We start from the raw sequence: 22,264 nt of genomic DNA on the forward strand, positions 1-22,264 counted from the left end.
GGGGAACACAGCCTGGGGCCAAGTCCCCGTCGCCACCCCCACTGCAGAGACTTGAAGGACGTCACCGCAAGCCCAGTACCCATGGAGTCCTCCTCAGCCTCTGTCTGGGGTCCTCACTTCCCCTTTCCTTACCCCAGCACCTCTGTCTTCCTAGACAAACCTCTGAGCTTCTCTGGGCTTCAGTGTCCCCTCTGTGAAATGGGACCCCTTACCTCTGTCCCTGACCATCTTCTAGAGATTAAAGAAAGTAAAATTCCCCTAGGGAGACTTTTTGAGGGGTGAGTGGTATTGGAGGCTCAGATTCATCTAGAGGTATGGGGGCTGTGGGGGTCACGCTTTTCCACCCTCCTGGTCCTCCAGCCTGCCCAGCTCTCTGTGGGGGAAGGAACGTGGAGGAGATGGTTGGGGGCAGGGAGGATGGGTCAGGTAGGGGAGGGGAGGGCAGGACCAGCTGTTCCCACGGCCCCGGGGCAGCCACGTGCAGACAGGAGTGTGTGTGGTTTGGTCTCCCAGGGAGCAGGGCAGGAAGTGCTTTAGGTGGGGGGAGTGTTTGGTTTGACCTTGCGGCAGCGGTGAGGCGGGGTGACAGTCACTGCACACCAGTGGCTAGTGGGGCAGGAAAGTGGGGGAGGGTGCGCAGCCAGGGGCCTGGTGGGGTCCTTGACTTCACAGCGTACCTGTCAGTACTTTAACATTTTCAGACCCCTGAAATGTAATACTTATGGAAGATCTGGAGAAAGAAAATGTGGATTCTTTTAAACAAAAGCATAAAATCACTGCAAGAAATTTAAAGAAAAAAGAAAACACAAAAAGGAAGGAAAACCCTAAAGCACACCCACCACAACAAAGTCCCTTTGCCCCTGGGCTCCTGCTTTAGCCCTGCTGCGGTCTATGCTCAACACTCAGAGTGAGCCGGTTAAAACAGTCACACCCGTCTCTCCCAACGCACAGCCCTGCTGGTTCCCTTCTCATGAAGAGCAAAAGCCGAAGTCCCCACCGCAACCTTCCAGGCCCTATGTGTGACTTGGCGCCTTTTCCTCTCTGACTTCTTTCCCACCGATTGCCCTGAGCCTCTCCAACCACACCAGCCTTCTCAGACACCCCAGGCCCACTCTGCCTCAGCGCCTTTGCACACACTGTTCTGCTATCTGGAATGCTGGAATGCTCTTCCCCCACTTCTTTTGCGTTTTTTTTGTTTTGTTTTTTGAGACAGGGTTTTGCTCTGCCTCTCAGGCTGGAGAGCAGTGGCGCAATCTTGGCTCATTGCAACCTTGACCTCCTGGGCTCAAGCGATCCTCCCACCTCAGCCTCCTGTGTAGCTGGGACGACAGGTGAGCACCACCACACCCAGCTAATTTTTCGGCTAATTTTTAAAAAATGTGTAAAGATGGAGTCTCACTATGTTGTCCAGGCTGGTCTCAAATTCTGAGCTCAAGTGATCCTCCCACCTTAGCCTCCCAAAATGCTGGGATTACAGGTGTGAGTCACTGTGCCTGGACCATGCCTTGCTTTTTAACTTCCTTCCATCTTTGCTCAAGAAGGTATTATGTTCTCCATGAGGCCTTTCCTTCTCATCACTCCCTACATCCTTTCTCTCCTATACTTTTCCTCTGTAGCAGTTACTACTTTCTACCATATTCTACGATTCATGTATTCTGTTTTGTGTTTGTCTCCTGCTAGAATGTGAGCTCCAAGAGAGGAAGGATTGTCTGTATAGTTCACTGCTGTGTCCCCAGGGCCCCAAACAGTGCCTGGCACACAGAAATTATTCAATAAATATGAATGAATTAATTAAAAAACAGATGAACATATGCTATAAAGAAACAGCAAACTACAGAAAAGATGGGAGACAAAAGGTTAATGCTCTTAATGCAAGAAGAACACTTGCAAATTAATAAGGAAGCAATAAACAGCTCCAGAGAAGGATAAGCCAAAGAAATACACAAGTAATTGGCAAAAGAAGGAACCACTCATGGCCAGTAAACAGGAAAAAGTTCTCAGGCTCAACTAAGAACCAAAGATATGGAAACGTAAATGACATCTCTTTAGCAATGATCTGCTTGGCAATGTTGTACAAATCTGATAGAGATGGGAGGAACAAGGGTGGATTTAAATGGGTGCAGGCCTGGCTGGGCACTGTGGCTCACGCCTGAAATCCCAGCACTTTGGGAGGCTAAGGTGGGTGGATTGCTTGAGGTCAGGAGTTGGAGACCAACCTGGCAAACATGATGAAACCCCATCTCTACAAAAAATGTAAAAAATTAGCCGGGTTGGTGGCACGCGCCTGTAGTCCCAGATACTCAGGAGGCTGAGGTAGGAGTATTGCTTGAGCCTGGGAGACAGAGGTTGCAATGAGTGGAGATCTCGCCACTGCACTCCAGCCTAGACAACAGAGTGAGACTCCATAAAAAAAAAAAAAAAAAAAGGGTGCGGGCCTGAGAAATCCAAGCCTGATATCTGGCTTCATGATGGACTATGTGGGCCTGTGTTGCCAGTCCCATTTCACAGGTGCAAAAACTGAAGCCCAGAGAGGCAGATGAGCTTAGGCAGGGTCACACAGGAATCAGGGCGGGGCTTCTGGGACCACGATCCGAAACAGCACAGGCTGGCTGGAGACAGGGCATCCCCAATATGCGAGTCAGCTTGGGTTTCTGAATCTGAGTCCTAATTGTGTTACCTTGTACAAATGTCTTAGTCTTTTGGAGCCTCAGTTTCCTCATTTGAAAAATGGGGATTATAGAACCTGCCACATTGAGTATCTGTGAGAATTAAGAGAGCCATGCCTGTAAACGGCCAGGCACAGTGGCTCATGCCAGTAATCCCAGTGCTTTGGGAGGCCAAGGCAAGAGGATCGCTTGAGCCTAGGAATTTGAGACCAGCCTGGGCGACATAGTGAGACGCCCATCTCTACAAAAATTAAAAATTAGCCAGGCATGGTGGTGCATGCCTTTAGTCTCAGCTACTTAGGAGGCTGAGGCGGGAAGACTGCTTGAGCCCAGGAGGTTGAGGTTGCGGTGAGCTATAATTGCGCCACTGCACTCCAGCCTGGGTGACAGAGTCAGACCCTGTCTCATACACACAAAAAAAGGCATGAAATTGAGAGCCGGGGACATAGGGAGCGCTCGATAAATGGAAACAGGCCCGCAGCTATCCCTGTCCTCCCACCCACCACGTGGGGTGGAAACTCTGAGTGTGGTTCCTCTGCTCCACAGCTGTGTTCCAACACACTGGACACTGACCCCTCAGGGGACAGGGCGGATCTTCCCCACCCCCGCAGGTCCCCCAGGCCCAGGCTGTCAGCTGGCTCCCCGCCCTGTCTGTTACAGGGGCAAGTGGAAAAAACCCTGGCCAGGTGGATGCTCTGCCCCTACTGGCTATGTGACCCTAGACGAGTCAATCCCCCTCTCTGGGTCTCCTTCCCTGTTATCCATCCAGGGCTGAGATGAGGATGGAGGTGAGAATGACATTGGAGATCTCTGCAGAATTCACAACTCCCTTACATGCTGATCCTTGCTGAGTCTGCCTGTGTGAGAGGTGGTGGTTTTAGCTCTGACAGATGGGGAAACTGAGGCTAGAGAAGCCAAGCCTCAAGTGGGTCCAAGGTCACCCAACCTGTAAAGGGCTCTGGATCTGTCTGGGTCAAGGAGGGAAGAGAAGGAGGGTGGACAGAAGGAAGCCAGGGAAGGGAAGAGATTGACTGAGAGGAAGAGGTGGAAGACAGAGACAGAGAGAGACACAGAGCTACAAAGAGATATGGAAAGACTGAAAGAGACCAAGACACACAGAGATATTGTTTGGTGCAAAAGAAATGGCGGTTTTTGCCATTAAAATGATTGCCAAATTACAGGAGAATGGCGTGAACCCGAGAGGCGGAGCTTGCAGTGAGCTGAGATCCGGCCACTGCACTCCAGCCTGGGCGACAGAGCGAGACTCCGTCTCAAAAAAAAAAAAAAAAAATTATTGCCAAATTGGCTGGGTGCAGTGGCTCATGCCTGTAATCCCAGCACTTTGGGAGGCCGAGGTGGCTGGATCACTTGAGGTCAAGAGTTCGAGACCAGCCTAGCCAACATGGCAAAACTCCGTCTCTACTAAAAATACAAAAATTATCCGGGTGTGGTGGCAGCTGTCTGTAATCTCCACTACCTGGGAGGCTGAGGCAGGAGAATCACTTGAACCTGGGAGGTGGAGGTTGCAGTGAGCTGAGATTGCACCATTGCACTCCAACCTGGGTAACAGAGCAAGACTCTGTCTCGAAAAAAAAAAAAAAAAAAATTGGCAAATTATAAAAGAAGAGACACACAGAGATGTTGTTATGGGCTGAACCGTGTCCCACAGAAGTCATGTGTTGAAACCCTAAGCCTCAGGACTGCAGAATGTGACTGTATTCAGAGACGGGATCTTTAAAGGGGTAATTAAGTTAAAATGAGGTCACTAGGGTGGGCCCTAATCCAGTAGGACTGGTGTCCTTCTAAGAAGAGAAGATTAAGACACAGCCAGGTCCAGAGGGAAGACCACATGAGGACACAGGTAGAAGATGCCATCTACAAGCCCAGGAGAGAGGCCTCACAAACAACCAACCCTGCGACACCGTGATCTCGGACTTCTAGTCTCAAGAATGTGAAAGAGAATACATTTCTGTGGTTTAAGCTGTTACCTTGTTACTGCTGCCCTAGGAAACTAACACAGACTTAAAATCATAGAGACAGGCCAGGTGCTGTGGCTCACGCCTGTAATTACCAGCACTTTTGGAGGCTGAGGCGGGCGGATGCTTGAGGCCAGGAGTTCGAGACCAGCCTGGGCAACATAGTGAGCTTCCCGTCCCTACAAAAAAATTTTAAAAATTAGCTGGGTGTGATGGTGTGTGCCTGTGGTCCCACCTACTTGGGAGGCTGAGTTGGGAGGATTTCTTGAACCCAGGATTTTGAGGCTGCAGGGAGCTATGATTGTGTCACTGCACCCTAGCCTGAGCAACACAGTGAGGCTCTGTCTCTAAAAACAAAAAACAAAGACATAGAAACAAAGAGACCAGGGTGGGGAGGGCTGGGAGGTGGTTTGGGGACGAGGGTGACAGTGTCTGCCCGGCTCCTCAGAGACCCCCCACCTCCATCCCTTTCCCCTCACAGGCTGCACTTGGACCTCAGCTACCTCAGCAATGGAAAGCTTTAGGCAGGAGAAGCCAGGGTCTGCCACCCCCATCTTCCTTCCTCCTACTCCCCTTCCCCAGCAACAGGCTCCACGGGTCTTGAGAGCCAGAGGGATTTTTCCGGGGGGGTTTCTTGGAGATGGAGGGTTGGGGACTTTGAGCTAGGCTTGTCTGCCTGGAGAGGGTCAGTTAGAGGGGCTGGAATGAGGCTGGGCAGAATCTGTGTGGGTGGGGAGGGATGAGGGAGTTCTTGCAACGTTTCCCCCACCCCACATCTCCTGTTTTCCAGGCCAATGTCTGGGCTTAGGGAGGGTCAGAAATAGTCCCCACAGGGAGGGGCAGGAGAAATGATGTCGGCTGTGGGGGAGGGGCATGTGGCTGGAGACAACAGAGCTCTGGCAGGTCAGAGGAGGACATGTTTAACGATCTGCACCCCCACAGATAAAACTGTTTTCACTACAGCCCTCTAGAGCTCAAGCACACTCTATAGCTCCCCACCGATGGCAGCACCAAGCCCAGGCTTCCCTGAGGCCACCCAACCTGGCCCTGTACCCCATTTGGGAGAAAAATCTCAGCCCCCACTGTTCCAGAAGGGAGCCTCTATCCCCCGGTGGTCTCCAGAACCTTCTGGATTCATTCTTACCTCTGCCCCTTTGCACCTGCAATGCCCTGCCTGGGGTGCCCTTCCCCTTCTTGCTGGCGCCTCACACTCTAGTCCTTCCCACACCTCTAGCCCTTCCCTGAACACACCACGCCCTTCGAGCCCCCTTGAAGTTGTTCATGCTGTTCCCTCTGCCTGGGTCAGCTGTTCTCCGCATCTGGCCACCTCCTCAGAGGGATTTTCCCTGAACTCCCACACCGCCCTGTCCCACTACTTCCCCAGCACTTCTGTCTCATCCAGAGATGGTCTTCATTTACTCTTTGCTTGCTGTAGGTCTGTCTCCCCATCTGTCTGTGGGCCCTTGGGGGACACAGGCCTTATCTGTCTTGTTCAGCTCTGTGAATACACACCCACAGCACATATTTGGAGAATTAACACTGGGCCATGAAAACTGAGTAATTTTCAGCCTCCTCTAGAACAGTAGCTTTCAAATCTCTTTTTAAAAATTTTTTTTGAGACGGAGTCTCACTCTATCACCCAGGCTGGAGTGCAGTGGCATGATCTCGGCTCATTGCAACCTCCACCTCCTAGGTTCACGCAATCCTCCCACCTGAGCCTCCTGAGTAGTTGGGACTGCAGGCGTGCACAACCATGCCTGGCTAATTTTTGTATCTTTAGTAGAGATGGGGTTTCACCATGTTGGCCATGCTGGTCTCGAACTCCTGGCCTCAAGTGATCCACCCACCTTCGCCTCCCAAAGTGAGCCACTACATCCACCTCAAATATTTCATCAGTGACTGAGAAATTCATTTCACCTCGCAACCTATTCAACGTATGCAGAAATGATGCAAAATATTCATGGAGCACTTTTTTTTTTTTAATGGAAACAGCGTCTTGCTTTGTCTCTCATGCTGCAGCGCAGTGGTGTGATCATAGGCCACTGCAGCCTTGACCTACAGGGCTCAAGTGATCCTCTCACCCCAGCCTTCCGAGTAACTGGGACTACAAGCACACCTCCCTGCCTGGCTAATTTTTTGTTACTGTTGTAGAGATGGGGTTTTGCTATGTTGCCCAGGCTGGTCTTGAACTCCTGGACTCAAGTGATCTGCCCACCTCGGTCTCCCAAAGTGCTGGGATTACAGGCATGAGGCACTGTTCCCAGACTACATGTAACAATTCTTATTTTTACTATGCATTACACATGCCAATGTATTCTAATTCCATTCCATTCCATTCCATTCCATTCCATTCCATTCCATTCCATTCCATTCTTTCTGTTCCAAGAAAATTCTGGCTACGACCTTCTGATTTCTAGTCTTCTTGCGGGTTACAAGAAATTGACCCAGAGAGAAGGTTCTCAAATTCTTACCGCAGAGGTCCCTGGAATTGTCCTGGTTCTGTCCCCTCCCACACTCTCTCTGGCTTGCCATTCTAGGACCCATTCTTCTTGTCATTTTGGGACCTCCAACCCCTCTTTCTGTAAGGCAGCCAGAGCCCATCTGCTGTCTTTATAGGGCCATAACTGATACTTCAGCCCCCTGAGATCTCCCTGAGATCTCGGTGAGTCTATCTGCAGTTTTGGACAAGGCTTCCCCAAGGGGTCTTCTTTGACCCCCTCAAGTCTCCTCTCTGTTGGCACTGGGCCTGCCCTAGGCTGAGGTCACACGGGACACACCTCTGTGTGTCCCCATGGCACTCTCTTCCGAGAGGAATGACCAGGAGGTAAAGGGGAAGGGAAGGGTGAGGCAGGCAGGTGGTAGTGGCTGGCTGTGATGCGTCCCTGGAAAATTACAGCTTCCCCGCCCTCCATGCCAACCCTCCTCCTGGAGAGAAAAATAAGTCCTAACGGCCATGCCTGAACTACTGCCAGTGTAGATGCTGTGTTCAGGTACGCAGCGTTTTCACACAGTGGGAAGATCTGCTCCCATTTGACAGATGACAAAACTGAGGCTCAAGGAAGGAGAGGGACTCGTCCCAGGTCTCCCAGCTCAGCAGTGGCCAAGAGGGGGACTAGGCGTGGTGGCTCATGCCTGTAATTCTAGCAATTTGGGAGGCCAAAGTTGGTGGATCACATGAGGTCAGGAGTTCAAGACATGCCTGGGAAACATGGTGAAGCCCCGTCTCCACTAACACACACACACACACACACACACACACACACACACACACACACAGTAGCCAGGAATGGTGGCGTGCACCTGTAGTCCCCGCTACTCAGAAGACTGAGTCAGGAGAATCGCTTGAACCCTGGAGGCAGAGGTTGCAATGAGCAGAGATTATGCCACTGCACTCCAGCCTGGGCAACAGAGTGAAACTGTATCTCAAAAAAAAAAAAAAAAAAAAAGAAGTGGCCAAGAGGGCATTTGAACCCAGGAAGTCAGACTCCCAAAGGGACAAAGGGTGAATAGGGCCACCTAGTTCAGGATCCTGACCTTTCCTTTCCCCAGGCATTGTTTGCCCATAATAAAAGGGGTGACCTGGATGCGGTGACCCCAAAGATCACATCCAGATCTGAGCTTTGGTGATCTCCGGCCATCATGATCAATTCCCCGGGCCATGCCATGGTGACGGAAACACAGTTGGTTTTGGGTGCCCTCTCTTCCTCTTGTGGCCCACAGTCCACATCCCCCTGGTCTTTCCCAAGCTCAAGGTCTTTGATCTTTCCTCTCATTGCCACCCCTCAAGCCTTGGTTCTTTGCTCAGATGGAATGAATCTGGGGTCCAGGGTGGGCACCCAACAGCAGCTCACTGGGTCCCTATCCTGGGGCCTGGGACACCTTAACCCAATAATTTGCAAACTTGATACAAGCTGGGTGCCCGTCCTTAATAAAATCATGCTGGGAAAGCCAGTTCATAAAAGTGTTTCCAAAAAGGGCTGCTCTCGTTAAAACAAGAGCAGAGAGACAGACTCTTGTTTGCCTGGCTTTCCCCCACCCCCACGATTCCAGGTCACCCTAGGAGTCCCTGGAGCCCAGTGTGCAAACCATAGTATTAACCCAGAGTAATTGTGGTATTTCAGGTGCAGCCTATGGGGAAATACTTTGGACAAGCAGCTGATGCTTGCTCGAGCCACCATGTGAGGTGGGTATGGACGGGGACAAGGACAGATGGACTCTGAAGCCCTCTAAAAATCCTAAGACAACACAACACAGACTTTGGAATTGGACAGGTCTGGACTCCAAGGACTACCCTTCCCTGGTGACCCTGAGAAGGCACCATAGCTCTCCCAGCCTCGGCTTCCCCATCTGGAATATGCACATGGTAGACCTTTTGGCGGAATAAACGAGGTGATACATATAACGAATTTAGCAAATAATAAACATGGAACATGCACCATTGCTGATGTTGCTATTATGGCCCCATCACGTGAATTGTCTGATCTTGGGGGAGTTAGTTCCTGTCTGTGAACTGGAGGTGATGACAGTACCTACCTCATAGGGTCCTTATGCATGGAGATAGATGCGTGGGAACATGTAAAGGTGCTTAGTTGATGCTTGGCACAAAATGAACATTTAGTGGATGCTGGATATTACTTACCGTCATTAATATTATTGTAATCTTTGCTCCTGCCCTAGTGGCCAACCACCCCCGGGCTTCGTCCTTGCCTGCGGACGACACAGAGGCCCCCTCCCCCTGGGCCCCGTCTTACCCCGGCGGGATGGAGGCGCGCGCGCTCACGCTGGTGGTGCGCTGGGGCCCGGGCCGGTTGAGGTTGTTCTGCCCCGGGGTGGGCGCGCCGCTGGGGGCGCTCGGGCTCCGTGGGGGCGCCCCGGGAGGCGGCGCGGGCTCGGCGGGGCCGGTGACGGGCGCTGCCCAGAGCGCGGCGCCTGCGAAGGTGGCGCTGGGGCGCACGGCGAGCGCGCCTGGAGGCCCTCCAGGGGGCGGCGGCGGCGGCAGCGGCAGCGGGGGCGCGGGGGGCGCCTTGCGGCGCTGCGAGGCCAGGATGGCGTTGGAGGCGGCGCGCGTGCTGTTGACCAGCAGGCACTGCTGGCAGGAGCAGGGCTGGCCCGAGCTGGCGCCCACGGGCCACGACTGCGACTTAGGGATGGAGCCCACGGTGAGCGGGTAGGCGAGGTCCAGGCGGCGGCGCAGGCGGCGGCGCCGGCGCGTCTGGCGGTTCATCTGCGACATGCTGTTGAAGTAGATGAGGTAGCAGAAGCCCAGCGACGAGAGGTCGAGCCACGGATGCTGCTTCTCGTAGGCGTTCTGGATGGTGATGCAGATGTCCATATCGTAGGCCGTCCATGCACCGCCGTCGTTCTCCCACTCCCACACGATGCCCTTGCCCGGCGCCGACGACGGGTCGTAGAAGTTGCGCCGCACGGGCCGCATGGTGCCTGTACTCGAAATGAGGAGCGGGCGTCAGCACAGCGGGCGGGGGCGGCTCGGCCGGGGGTGAGGACGCCGAGCGCTGGTCTGCGCAGCTGGAAGGGCGGGCCACAGCAAGGCAGGGGTGGGCGGGAGGTTGGAGGGTCAGCAAAGGCCTCCAACGGGTCCATCCAGAGTTGGGGAGAGGGTCAACACATGCACTGAGAGGAAGGAGGTCAAGGCCCAGGCATGAGGTTCAGTACAGGCTGGAGGGTCAGGACAGGCGGGAGCCAGGGTGAGGGGGGCCGGGGCTAAAGGTTCAGCACATAGTACTGGGGCGAGAAGTGGTCAGGTGCGCGTGGTCAATAGATTGGGACAGGGGTGGGAAAGCCACCAAATGGGGTGGGGGTGCCAAGATAGCCTGAGGTAGGAAACCAGCAAGGTGTGGAGGGCTCCCCCACCCTCCAGGGCCAAGACAGACACTGAAGTGGGGGTTTATCACAGGCCCTGGATGGTGCCAGGGAGGGCAAAGGGGGCTTTGAGGTTCTTCAGACCACAGTAAGATAAGGTGGGGCAGGCAGAGACAGAGACCAAGACTATGCACAGAGGCCCCATGCAGTCCTCTCCTTCCTTATAGTTCGCTCACTCATTCAGTGATTCATTCATCAATCTGTTCATGCCTTCGTTCATTAATTCAAGCACTAGTTCATTTAGTCATTCAACAATTCTTGCATTAGTTCATTCATTTATCCATGCTCTAGTTCACATATTCATATATTCCTTTATTCAATGATTCATTCATTCAATGATTCTTTTGTTAGGTCATTCATTCCTGCCTGCAGTCATCCATTATTTTATTTTATTTTATTTTATTTTATTTTATTTTATTTTATTTTATTTTATTCATTTATTTAGAGATGAGGGTTTTCCTATGTTGCCCAGGCTAAGTCTTGAACTCTTGGGCTCAAGCAATCCACCTGCCTTGGCCTCTCAAAGTGCTGGGATGACAGGTGTGAGCCACCATGCCCGGCCCCACTTTTTTTTTTTTTTTCAGACAGAGTATTGCTCTGTCACCCAGGCTGGAACACAGTGGCACAATCTAGGCTCAATGCAATCTCCGCCTCCCAGGTTCAAGCGATTCTTCTGCCTCAGCCTCCTAAGTAGCTGGGACTACAGACATGCACCACCTTGCTGGGCTAATTTTTGTATTTTTAGTAGAGATGGGGTTTTGCCATGTTGGCCAGGCTAGTCTCGAACTGCTGACCTCAGGTGATCCACCCACCTTGGCCTCGCAAACTGCTGGGATTACCGGTGTGAGCCACCGCCCCTAGGCCCCTTATGCTTTTTTTTTTTTAAAATTGATACATTTATGTATTCTCCATCTTCAGCCCACTCCCGTATTCAGGCATTCAGACATTCCTTCATTTACCACCATCCTCTTTAAAAATGTGCACCCCCACATACTTTCCCCTCTCTCCTTCCCCGCTCCATTTTCTCCATCAGATATACTTCACATTCTACCCATTTATGTTGGTTTCTGTCCATCTCTCCCTTGCTAGCATGTAATAGCCACAAGGTCAGGATTTTGTTTTATTTACTGCTGTATCTCCAGCACCTGCACACAGCAGGTGCTCCAGCGATATTTGTTGAATGAATGAATGAATTCATTAGGTCACAAATGGATCCATTTTTTAAAAAATTCATTCACACTTTGTGCTCATCCCTGCATTGGTCCATTCCTTCATTTGCTTATTTGTTATTTTCATTCATCTGTTTGTTTCATTTGTTACTTCCTTCAACAAACACCTGCTGACTGCCAGGTGGGCCCCCTTTCATAAAGGAGGGCACTGGGGCTTTACTCTCAACCACAGCTTTGTGTTTGCCAAAGCTCTACATGCTCCCCTGACAGCAAGGCTCCACAGGAAACTCTGGGCTAACCAGAGATAACCTAAGGTCGAGGCTGCAGGACTTCTCAGAGCCTTTAGCCTGCTCTGTGTCTTGGGGCTGATGAAGTGAGTCTTTTGCTGGGTTCATTTGGCACACCTGCAGAAACACTGCACACTCGACTGCTCCTCAACTGCGGGAAAGTCCCTTAAACCTCCCCAGGCCTCAGTGGCCCCATCTCAAAAAGAGGGGTGATCATCCATGACCCACCCCTTCCCTCTCACACAGGGTTTAGGGGAGGAGTGAGTGAGAACAGCCGCAGAGGGTCTGGATGAGACGTCAGGGCTGGGAGGCAGACAGACCTCGCTTCAAGTCCTGACTTTCTGACTTTCCAGCTCTGTGACTGTGCGTAGGCAACTCAACATCTTTGGGCCCCAGTTTTCTCATCTTGAAAATGGGCACAAGCAGACATGCAATAAAAGACTGCTGCATTTGCCAGCTATAGCAACAGTTGCTTGTGGGGTTGCTAAGAGGATCAATTGAGATAAATACCATGTCTACGCTGATGATTCCAAAATCTGCCATCTTCAGCCCCATCTTCTCCCCTGGGAGCCAGGTTCATGACCCTTCCCTGGAGAGGTCTAACAGACACCTTAAACTCAGCTCTGCTCTCCCCTGCCCCAAACCTGCTCCTCCCGAAGTCTTGACATCACAATTCCTGGCAGCTTCCACCCTTCCGGATGCTCTTCCTTGGACCCCCAAACCTTGGTCTCATCCTTGACTTCCTACCTCATATCCCACCTCCAATCTGCCAGTAAATCCAGTCATCTCCACCTTCAAACACATACATATCTGACCACTGCTCCCCACTGCACTCACACCACCCAGTCCACGCCATGTTATCTCTCCTGCCTGGACCATTGCAGTAGACTCATGACTGGCCTCTGATACTACCCTTACCTCTGTAATCCATTTCCCACACCGCAGCCAGAGGGGTCCTGCTCAATGCAAGTCAGATCACATCCTTCCTCTCCTCAAGATCCTCCCGGGCTTCTGCTCACTTGGAGTAAAAGTCAAAGTCCTTGCTATGACCTACAATGAAACCCCACATTGTGGGGTCCTGTCCTCCTCTGACATTGCCTACTTCCCCCTGTCACTCACTCCATTCCAGCCACCCTGGCCTCCTTGCTGTTCCTCAAATACACCAGGCACTGTCCAGCCTCAGGGCCTTCTCACTGGCTGTTCCCTCTGCCTGGAATATGACCTCACCATTCCCATATGTTCTCATCGTTTCCTCCCTTCTTTCTTACAGGTGTGTGTTCAAACATCTAAAAATGCAGCCCTTCTATTGCTGTCCTCTGAGCTTGCTTTATTTTCCTCCCTGGCACTTGGCATTACCTGAATATATATATATGGAGAGAGAGAGGAGAGAAAGAGAGAGAGAGAGAGGCTTTCTCTGTCACCCAGCCTGGAGTGCAGTGGCGTGATCTCGGCTCACTGCAACCTCCACCTCCCAGGTTCAAATGATTCTCCTGCCTCAAACTCCCGAGTAGCTGGGATTACAGGTATGTCTCACCCAGCTAATTTTTTTACATTTTTAGTAGAGATGGGGTTTCACCATGTTGGCCAGGCTGGTCTCGAACTCCTGACCTCAGGTGATCCAGTTGTCTCAGCCTCCCAAAGTGCTGGGATTACAGGTGTGAGCCACTGAGCCAGGCAAGATGTATTAATCTGCATGCATTCTTTACACTGCGTATCCTCACTCTAGGCTGTCAGCCACGAAGTCAGGGATCTTGTCTGCTTTGCTCACTCTTGTACTCCCAGCACCTGGCACAGTGCCTGCACACAGTAGGCCCTCAATACCTAGAAGGCGTTTCCATTGTTAATTGGCATCTTCCTCGGGTGCCTGGCCCAGGGATCTGCAACCTGATAGGGGAACTCAGACTGTTCCGCACTGGTATGTCCCTACTCAGGGCTGAAAGAGCTTGTCCTCTCCCTCTCCTCTGTTAGAATCACAAGGGCTACAGACTAGCCGTGTGCCCTGCCAACTGGACAGGCCCCAATAGCTGGAGAAATCGAGGCATGGAGCTATGGCTGCTGATATGAGAGGGGCGGGGTTGAAGAGGTGGAGAGGTTCGACTGGCAAGCCCAGCCCCAGGAAATAAGGTCCCTGGGGCCTATCATGTTCCAGCCAATCAGACAAAAACTTCCCCTGCACCTCTGGGGCAGCCTCACTCTGATGCCTGATTTATCATTTTAATTGAGTGTGTGCAGATTGATTTCTTCCCTGGTGATGGGGCTTCCTCCACAGCAGGCCCGGGAGGGGATGAGTTAGAGAGAAAACCCTGGATCCTGCCCCCACCTGCTCTTGTGTGCTGGTCTTCCCCTCTCAGGGTCTCGGTTTCCCCACCTGCAAACTGAGGGGTTGTGATGACTGATCTTCAAGGCTGATGTGCATGAAGTACCACCATTGAGCTCCTGGTGAGGGGAAGGCAGTGTATTACCTGAAAAATGTGCAGGATAGGAAGGGAAGCAATGGGAACCCACCTTATTTAACTTCCCCTGTGTGCCAAGTCCTGAGCTCGGCAGGGGAGGGGCCAGGACAGGAGGTGCAGAGTGAAGTGATTCAAACAACTCAGAAGTCTCTCAGGTCGAGCCAGGTGCGATGCCTCACTCCTGTAATCCCAACGCTTTGGGAAGCTGAGGCAGGTGGGTCATCTGAGGTCAGGAATTCGAGACCAGTCTGGCCCACATGGTGAAACTCCCTATCTCTACTAAAAACTACAAACATTAGTCAGGTGTGGTGGTGCATGCCTGTAATCCCAGTTACTCAGGAGGCTGAGGCATGAGAATCGCTTGAACCTGGGAGGCAGAGGTTGCAGTGAGCCGAGATCACGCCATTGCACTCCAGCCTGGGCAACAAAGTGAGACTCTGTCTCAAAAAAAAAAAAAAAAAAGTCTCTCAGGTCTTGTGCAAAAACTGGCTGGCACCACACATAGCCTCAGTGCCCTTATCTATAAAATGGGGGTATTAATATCTACCCCAAAGAATTACTGGGGGAACAAAATTAGATAATGCATAGGCAAAGATGCTTAGCAGAACACTTAGCATTTAGTAAACACTCAATGAATACAGCTATAATGGCTGATATTACGTACGTTACCCACACTCATCCTCCCCCAGCCCTTGTTCACTTGGCGAACTCCTGTTCATCCAACAAAGCCCTCCATGTGCTCATCTCCTCCAACGCGGGCTTCTCTGTTCTGTTGCTATAGTTGGCAAACGCAGCAGTCTTTTATTGCATGTCTGTCCTCACGCTGTCATTATTTGTTTTTGTTCTTAGTCATACTCATTGGTAGATGATTTTTGGGAGGACAAAGACTACTAGGTCAGATACGCAACTATGTTTCGAGCACCAGGCACAAAGCCTGGTGCAAAGAAGGCATCTGCAACCGAGACGGGCAACCTACTTGGCACTTGGAGGAGTGGGAAAGAGGAAAATTTGGGCTTGATGGAGAGGGAGTGGCGACTGGAGAGCAAGCAGCCCCCAGGGTGGAGGCCAAGCGTCGAGGGGTCCCTGGGGAGGACCCTCAGGCCGGGAGGAGGATTCTTAACATCAACGTTGGCCAGCTCTGCAGCAAAGGACTCTGGGAGCTCATCAGGGCCAGCTAGCCCAGGCCTCCCTCTCTCCGGGGCTCTATTTACCAGGTATCGATTTTCCTGCCTGTTTACTGGTAGTTATTAAAGGCTGTGTCCCTGGAGTCCTTTTGAAACAAGATTGGAACCTGGAGAGCGGGAGTAATTAGGGCAGCTGCTGTCCTCCCCGCTGGGCCCTGCACCCTGCAGTGCCCGCCGCTGCCCGCCTGCCCATCCGTCCGCCTCTCCGGCCCAGGCTGGCCGCGGACCAGGCCGAGGGGGTGGGCAGCTGGTTCCCTGGTGACCTGCCTGGACTTCTATCTCAAGATTTCCAAGGGAGCAGTGGTGGAAATGCTCCTTCTCCTCCGCAGTGGCCGTGGCCTAGATTTTCAGCCAGAACAATGGGTCTAAGAAGGGGCTGGAGTTTCTTCAGCCTGGGAGAGAGGCTGGGCCTCAGGCTGGTGGCCCGGAGCAGAACACACCCCACTCTGGCCTTCAGGGCACCCTGCTGTGCTGGCCACAGGGCCTGGGTCCCCCAGGCAGTTAGGGGCCTATGACAGACACAGGCTCCGTGCCTCGGCCTGTTTTTGTGTGTCTGCCTTTGTTGTCTTCCCCTTCCCTCTCCTCCCTAGTTGCTTAAAAATGTTTGGCAGAAAAATTCCAGGCTTCTTCCAGCTGAACCGGAGAAAGGGGCTTTGGTCAGTGTCAGCTGGAGTACTGCACAAGCTGGGCCCCCTGAGACCGGGTGTGGGGGCGGCCATAGCCACAGCAGCCAGTGACTGCTTCATGCCTGGGGCAGAGACAGGGTGACAGCGGGATGGAGAGAGACAGAGAGAGACACACTTGATCGAAGAGACTGTGAGAGACAGGCCAAGGCCAACATGGGAAACTGAAGCAGATACAGAGAGAGCTGGAGTCAGACAGAACTAGCTTGAAAGATGAAAAGAAAGGGCAGCTGGAAACCTAGAGGCTGAGACCATCACGGAGAATCAGGGAAACTAAGGCTAGCATTTATTGAGCACCTACTGTATGGCACATGCTGCACTCAGCAATCTCCTTGCACTCACTCATTTCATCCTCACACCATTGCTTCCAGGGAGGGACCAGGACTATTTCCATTTTACAGATGAGGAAACTGAGGCCCGGAGAGGTGAACTCTTGGGAGGGTGAGAGCAGAGCGCTGGGAATAATGCCACACTCGTGGAGTAAAGGCAGGCCCAGGCTGGACTGGTTCCAAGGGGTTCAACCTCACCAAGTGGTAGCACAGCCTAGGATACTTTCAGCGATGGAGAGCTCACTACTTCAGCTTTACCTTCCGTTGTTTAGCCATGTGAGGTTTTTGCCCTAGAGCATGGTCCCGATCTGACCCCGCTGCCTAGAGGTGGGTACGTGGGTGCCTCAGCCCCCACGTCTTAGCCTTAAGAAACAGCTGACTTTGGAGAAGGGGGAGGGTTCTGAGCCCCTGAGCCTTCCTCCTGCCGGTCCCTCAGACTCTAAACGGTTCCTCTCTGGGCTGGGCCAGCTTCAAGGCCCAGCAGGGAACCCCTCCCTTTGGGGTTGGCTTCCCGGAGGGAAATGATCTCAGTTTGGGGGCACCCAGACCCTGACGGGAAGGGGGCACGTGGGAGGCAGTCATGGGACATCCTGTCGGGCTGGGGGAGTCCCACCACAGGCTGAGGCCTGTGACCGGGGGTTGGGCAGTGGCTGGGCCCCAGTGAGAGACTTCACTGAATCCTTCCCCAACCCAGAAGTCATAATACTAACAGCCATCCACACTGAAAGAGCACGCTTTTCTGCCCCAGGCTGTGTTTAGCTCATTTAAGCTAAAGGGTGTGTTTAGCACCCCTCGGAGGCGGGGGTGCTGTTGGCCCATTTTAGAGGTGAGAAAACAGAGGCACAGAGCAGTTAGGAGCGCACCGGATGCCATCTGTGAGCAGTCCAGCCGAAGCCCACACAAGGCCGCCTCGCTTCATTTGCTGTTCCCTCTGACTTAGTCTCATGAGCCCATGTTCTGGGGGAGGAAACTGAGGCACAGTGGTTGCACGGTAAGTAAGTGACATGGCTGAGGTTCCAACCCCGGATTGCTACTTGACCTTCTGGAATAGTCCCTTAGCTGGCATCTGCGTGGCTGCTCATCTCTCTCCCACAACAAGGACAACAGCAGCACCCAGCACCTTACCGAATGCTCCGCAGTGCCAGCAACTGTGCTGGGGGCTCACGCATGTCATCTCCCAGTCCTCACAGCAACCCCAGGGGTGTGTGCTAATATTAGCCCCATCGAGCAGATGGGGAGACTGAGGCTCCCTGAGAAGACATGGAAGTCTGGCTGGGGGCACTGGCTGGGCTGGGATTGGAGCTGCAGCCTGTGGATCCAGGTTGCCTCGCCGGCTCCTGCCTTAAGATCGATAACCCCGCAGTGTTCTGTTTCCCTCCAAACTCTCCCCTGGGACTCATCAGGCTAAGCTGTGGCCCATTAGTGGTTTCCTCGTGGTTGAAGCCAGCCCAGGTTCTCCAGGGTCTGCTGGAAGCCAGGCCAGGGCGGTGGGGAGATGAGGGGAGGAGAGGGGGTCTGCAGCGCTGCCTAAGGAAGGCGGAGGGGCTGCGTGGTGCTCGGAGAGGCTACCACCTTGGAAGGTGCTGGCAGGCGGAGGCGGGCACTCATATGCCATGGGCTGTGTGGGGGGCTTTCTGGTCACCCGGTTTCCCACACACCCAGCAGGGGATTCAGATCACCAGCAAAGCAGGAAGTGGAGGGGGAGGGGACAGAGGGCTGGACAGTCCTCCACCGCCTGAGCCCTCCAAGCTGCTCCTTTCTCATCTGTGAAACGGCATAATTATAATAATAATACAATAATAATAATAATAAACACTCCCAGAGGGCCTGCTATGTGCCAGGCACTGTTCTAAATGCTTCATGTAAGTCAACTCTTCAGCCACAAAATGACGGGCAGGTTGTTGTGATAATAATGATAATAAACATATGATAATAATGATAACTATTACTATCACTGTCTTGTACAAACACTGAGTGAGGCACAGAGAGGTGAAGCAATTTGCCTGAAGTCCAAAGTCACATAGCTACTGGGCTACTAAGTGAAGACTGAATCTAGCCAGGATTTGAACTTCCCCCACTTCCACTGTCGGCCCTTTGGCCCATGTCACCAGAGTGCCAGCCTGCACTGTTGCAGGGGCCTCCTCTCCCCATGTCCCAGTATCCACTCTTTGCAATGTGCAGTGCATTCTCACATGGCAGCCAGAGGGATTTTTCACAGCCTCAAGGCTGACTGTGTCACTCCTCTGCTCAACAGCTATCAATAGCTCCCTAGTGCCCTTAGGAATCAGTCTAAGCTCCTTAGTGTAGCCTCTGAAGCCCATCACAAGCTGTCTGCACAGCCTCACTCTCTAGCCACACCAAAATTCCAGCTATTCTTTGAACACACCGTGTGTGCGGTTATGTCTCTGTATTTGCATATGCTGTTCCATCTGTCTAGAGTGTCCTGCCCACCCCACCCCATTGGCCTCCCTGCTGAATTCTTTCTCAATCTTCTGGCTCAGCACAAGCACTCTGTCTTCTTGGAATCTTCTCTGCTATCCTTAGGGCAAACCACTCGCTCCGTGGGGCCGCCAAAGCACCTTGCACCTGCAATGTTCCCATCAAAGCACATAGCTCACTAGGTGCGGAGGTGTCTGTGTTCCTTCCAGCCTGGCAGTCTCTCCAAAGCTGGGCTGGTTTACAGTCACCTTGGCATCCCTCTGTGGTCAGGAGTGTGGGGAGGTAGGTACTTGCAAAATGTTGGATGAATGAATAACCAAATACATCTGAATGAACCTAACTGAATGCTGCTCATGACTAGGCTCGAGACTGCAAGCTGGGCAGATATGGTTTTGTTCTGGTTCACATGCTATTTACATTTTAAAAATAGTGACCAATATTTATTTATGTATTTATTTATTTATTTATTTATTTAAGACAGGATCTCACTCTGTTGCCCAGGGTGGATTGCAGTGATGCTATCATCGCTCACTGCAGCCTGCACCTCCTGGTCTCAAGCAATCCCCCAGCCTCAGCCTCCTGAGTAGCTGTGATCACAGGTGTGTGCCATCATGTCCAGCTATTTTTTTTTCATTTTTATTTGGTAGAGATGGGGTCTCAGGCTGGTGTTAAACTCCTGTGCTCAAGTGATCCTTCTGCCTCAGCCTCCCAAAGTGCCAGGATTCCAGGCATGAGCCACCTCAATCGGCCTCACATTTAAAAATTGGGGCAGACTCACACCAGTCCAGATTTCAGAAATCCCCAGATATCCAAGGGTGGGGCCACAACAATTGGCCTCCTTGGCAACAGTGAGCAGGAGCTGAGTTATGCTGGCCCCATTCATGCCTTCAAGTATTTACTGAGCACCTGCTGCGTACCAGGCACTGGAGAGCAAGACAGTTAAAAAACCTCTGCCTTCCCAGACACTGCACACACTTCTATTAGTTGCCCAGGCTCTGTAAGCATCTGAATTTGCAGCCTTTGTGTAGATGGGTAAGCTGAGCTGCAGAGAGAAACTTGGGCAAGATCACCTGGCAAATTAGAGACAGGTCTTGGACCCAGGCTCCCTGACTGTCATTTCCACAGGGCCAGGTGAGTAACACCTTGGAACGAATGAACCTTTGTTCCCTAGAACAGAGGAAGCTGGGGAGGGCAATGCTTACCGCAGCCAGGCGGAGGGCCCTGGGAAGGTGGTACTCCAGGCAAACTCTGCGCTTCCTCTTGCTGTGCTCTGCTTGCAGTTGGAGGGGGAGGGGACAAAGGCCCAGTCGGTCATCGGGACAAGAGGTGGCTGTGCTGCAGCTGCTGGCAGGACTGTCCTGGCAGCCTCCTTTGATTGCCTCGTCCTTTGTTCTGCATCTCAGGGTGCTCAGCTCCAGGGCCCAGTGCCAGACTCCCTCATGCACCCCGTCACCGGCCTGCCACTGCTGTCTGTGCAGGCAGCAGTAGCAGCCTGGAGCAGCTCCAGAGGGATGATGGAAGGAGCCCAGAGAGGGAGAGGCGCTTGGCCAGGGTGGCCGAGCAAGGACACAACCATGCGGGACCTGGAGGAAACTCAGTTCCTAGCCCAGCAGCTCCTGGGCCCCAATGTGGGGGACAATCCTATATGCTGGGACTTCCTTGGCGCCTAGCCTCCTGTATCACACCCATCATCACCCCACCCCTTACCCCCAGAACAGAAGAACCTTGAGGGCAGGGATTTGTGTCTGTCCTATTGATTGTGACATTCCTGGTGCCCGGACTGCCTGGCACACAGTAGGTGCTCATGAAATTCCTGATTAATGAATGAATAGTGACCACAATCACAAGAGTTCGGTACTATCATCAGGTCCATATTACAGGTGAGGAAACAGAGGCTCAGAGGCTCAGGGAGAGAGTGTGGTTTACTTAAGGTCAAAGTCTTTTTTTTTTTTTTGAGACGGAGTCTCACTCGGTCGCCCAGGCTGGAGTACAGTGGCGCAATCTCAGCTCACTGGCTCCCTGCTACCTCCACCCCCCGGGTTCAAGTGATTCTCCTGCTTCAGCCTCCTGTAGCTGGCATTACAGGTGCCCACCATCATGCCCATCTAATTTTTGTATTTTTAGTAGAGGTGGGGTTTTACCATTTTGGCCAGGCTGGTCTCGAACTCCTGACCTCAGGTGATCCACCCGCCTTGACCTCCCAAAGTGCTGGAATTATAGACGTGAGCCACCACACCTGGCCTACACACCCCACGATTCTTAGTAAGCAGCTGGTACTGGGACGGGAATCCATAGCCCGGCCCTCACCAGCAGCATTCCCCAAGGCAGCTGGTTCCAGGTTCCAGGCCCCGTGTCCTCAGTTGATGTCAGCCAGAGGCAGCTAGGGGCTGGTGGGGGTGTCTATGTCAACCCCCAGGCAGCTGGGTGGGCTCATGGGGGTGACTATCTAAGGGCCTGGAGCTGTCCTGGGGACTGGCTACCACTGGTTGTGATTCCAGAGCCAGGTGGAAGGATGGAGGCCCAGGGAGAGAGACAAAGGTGGTGGGCGGAGGCCCGGGAGCACCCCAGGCACCCCCATGCCCCAAGAACATCACACTGGGGAGAGAGTTAGAGATCCCAGCCCCATTGCCTACTGCCTGAATGGGCACTTGGAGCCACTGTGACCGGTCCTGCCCCATCCCCTTGGCCTCCCCATGGCCTCCCCCTCCTGGCCCCTCCTCGTCACTCTCTAATCACACTTTCCATCATCTCCCCTCCCATCCCCTCGCCCTTCACACCTTACCACCTTCTTCACCATCCCCTCCACAGTCCCGCTACCTGTCACTTCCGCATCACCTCCCCCACTCTAGCCCCCACACTTCCCATCACAGCTTCCATCTCCTCCTTCCTCTCCAGGTCAGACTCCACAGCTCCTTTGGAAGGATGAGGTGGGGGATGGGAGGAAGTGGGAGAGGAGGAGGGAGGGAAGAAGGGGGAAAAAGGGGTCAGGGGAGGAGAGGGAGAGGGAGAGAGCTGCAAGGGGGGTCTGTCCCAGGCATCGCCACCCCCAGCGTGGGCGGGTCGCTGATGGTGCTGTCCAAGGTACTCAGTGGCCTGGGCGAGCCTGGGAAGGGCCCTGCCCACCCCGCTGCAGAGCTGGATCTGATCTCAGATCCACCTCTTCCCAGTGTGGGCAGGTGGCTCCCCACCCTCTGAGCT

The 22,264-nt window shown here is 53.0% G+C and overlaps 1 protein-coding gene across 1 annotated transcript in view; it reads right to left on the reverse strand.

The window, feature by feature from the left end:
• Positions 1-22,264, reverse strand: part of DTX1 (deltex E3 ubiquitin ligase 1) — a 40,228-nt gene that overhangs the window by 10,880 nt on the left and 7,084 nt on the right. The window contains exon 2 of the mRNA XM_030939284.1: positions 9,394-10,081. Coding sequence (XP_030795144.1) covers positions 9,394-10,081 — 688 coding nt within the window. The remainder of the gene's footprint in view (positions 1-9,393; positions 10,082-22,264) is intronic.

The sequence above is a fragment of the Rhinopithecus roxellana genome, chromosome 10, assembly GCF_007565055.1.
Source record: "Rhinopithecus roxellana isolate Shanxi Qingling chromosome 10, ASM756505v1, whole genome shotgun sequence".
In the NCBI taxonomy this organism is placed as follows: Eukaryota; Metazoa; Chordata; class Mammalia; order Primates; family Cercopithecidae; genus Rhinopithecus; species Rhinopithecus roxellana.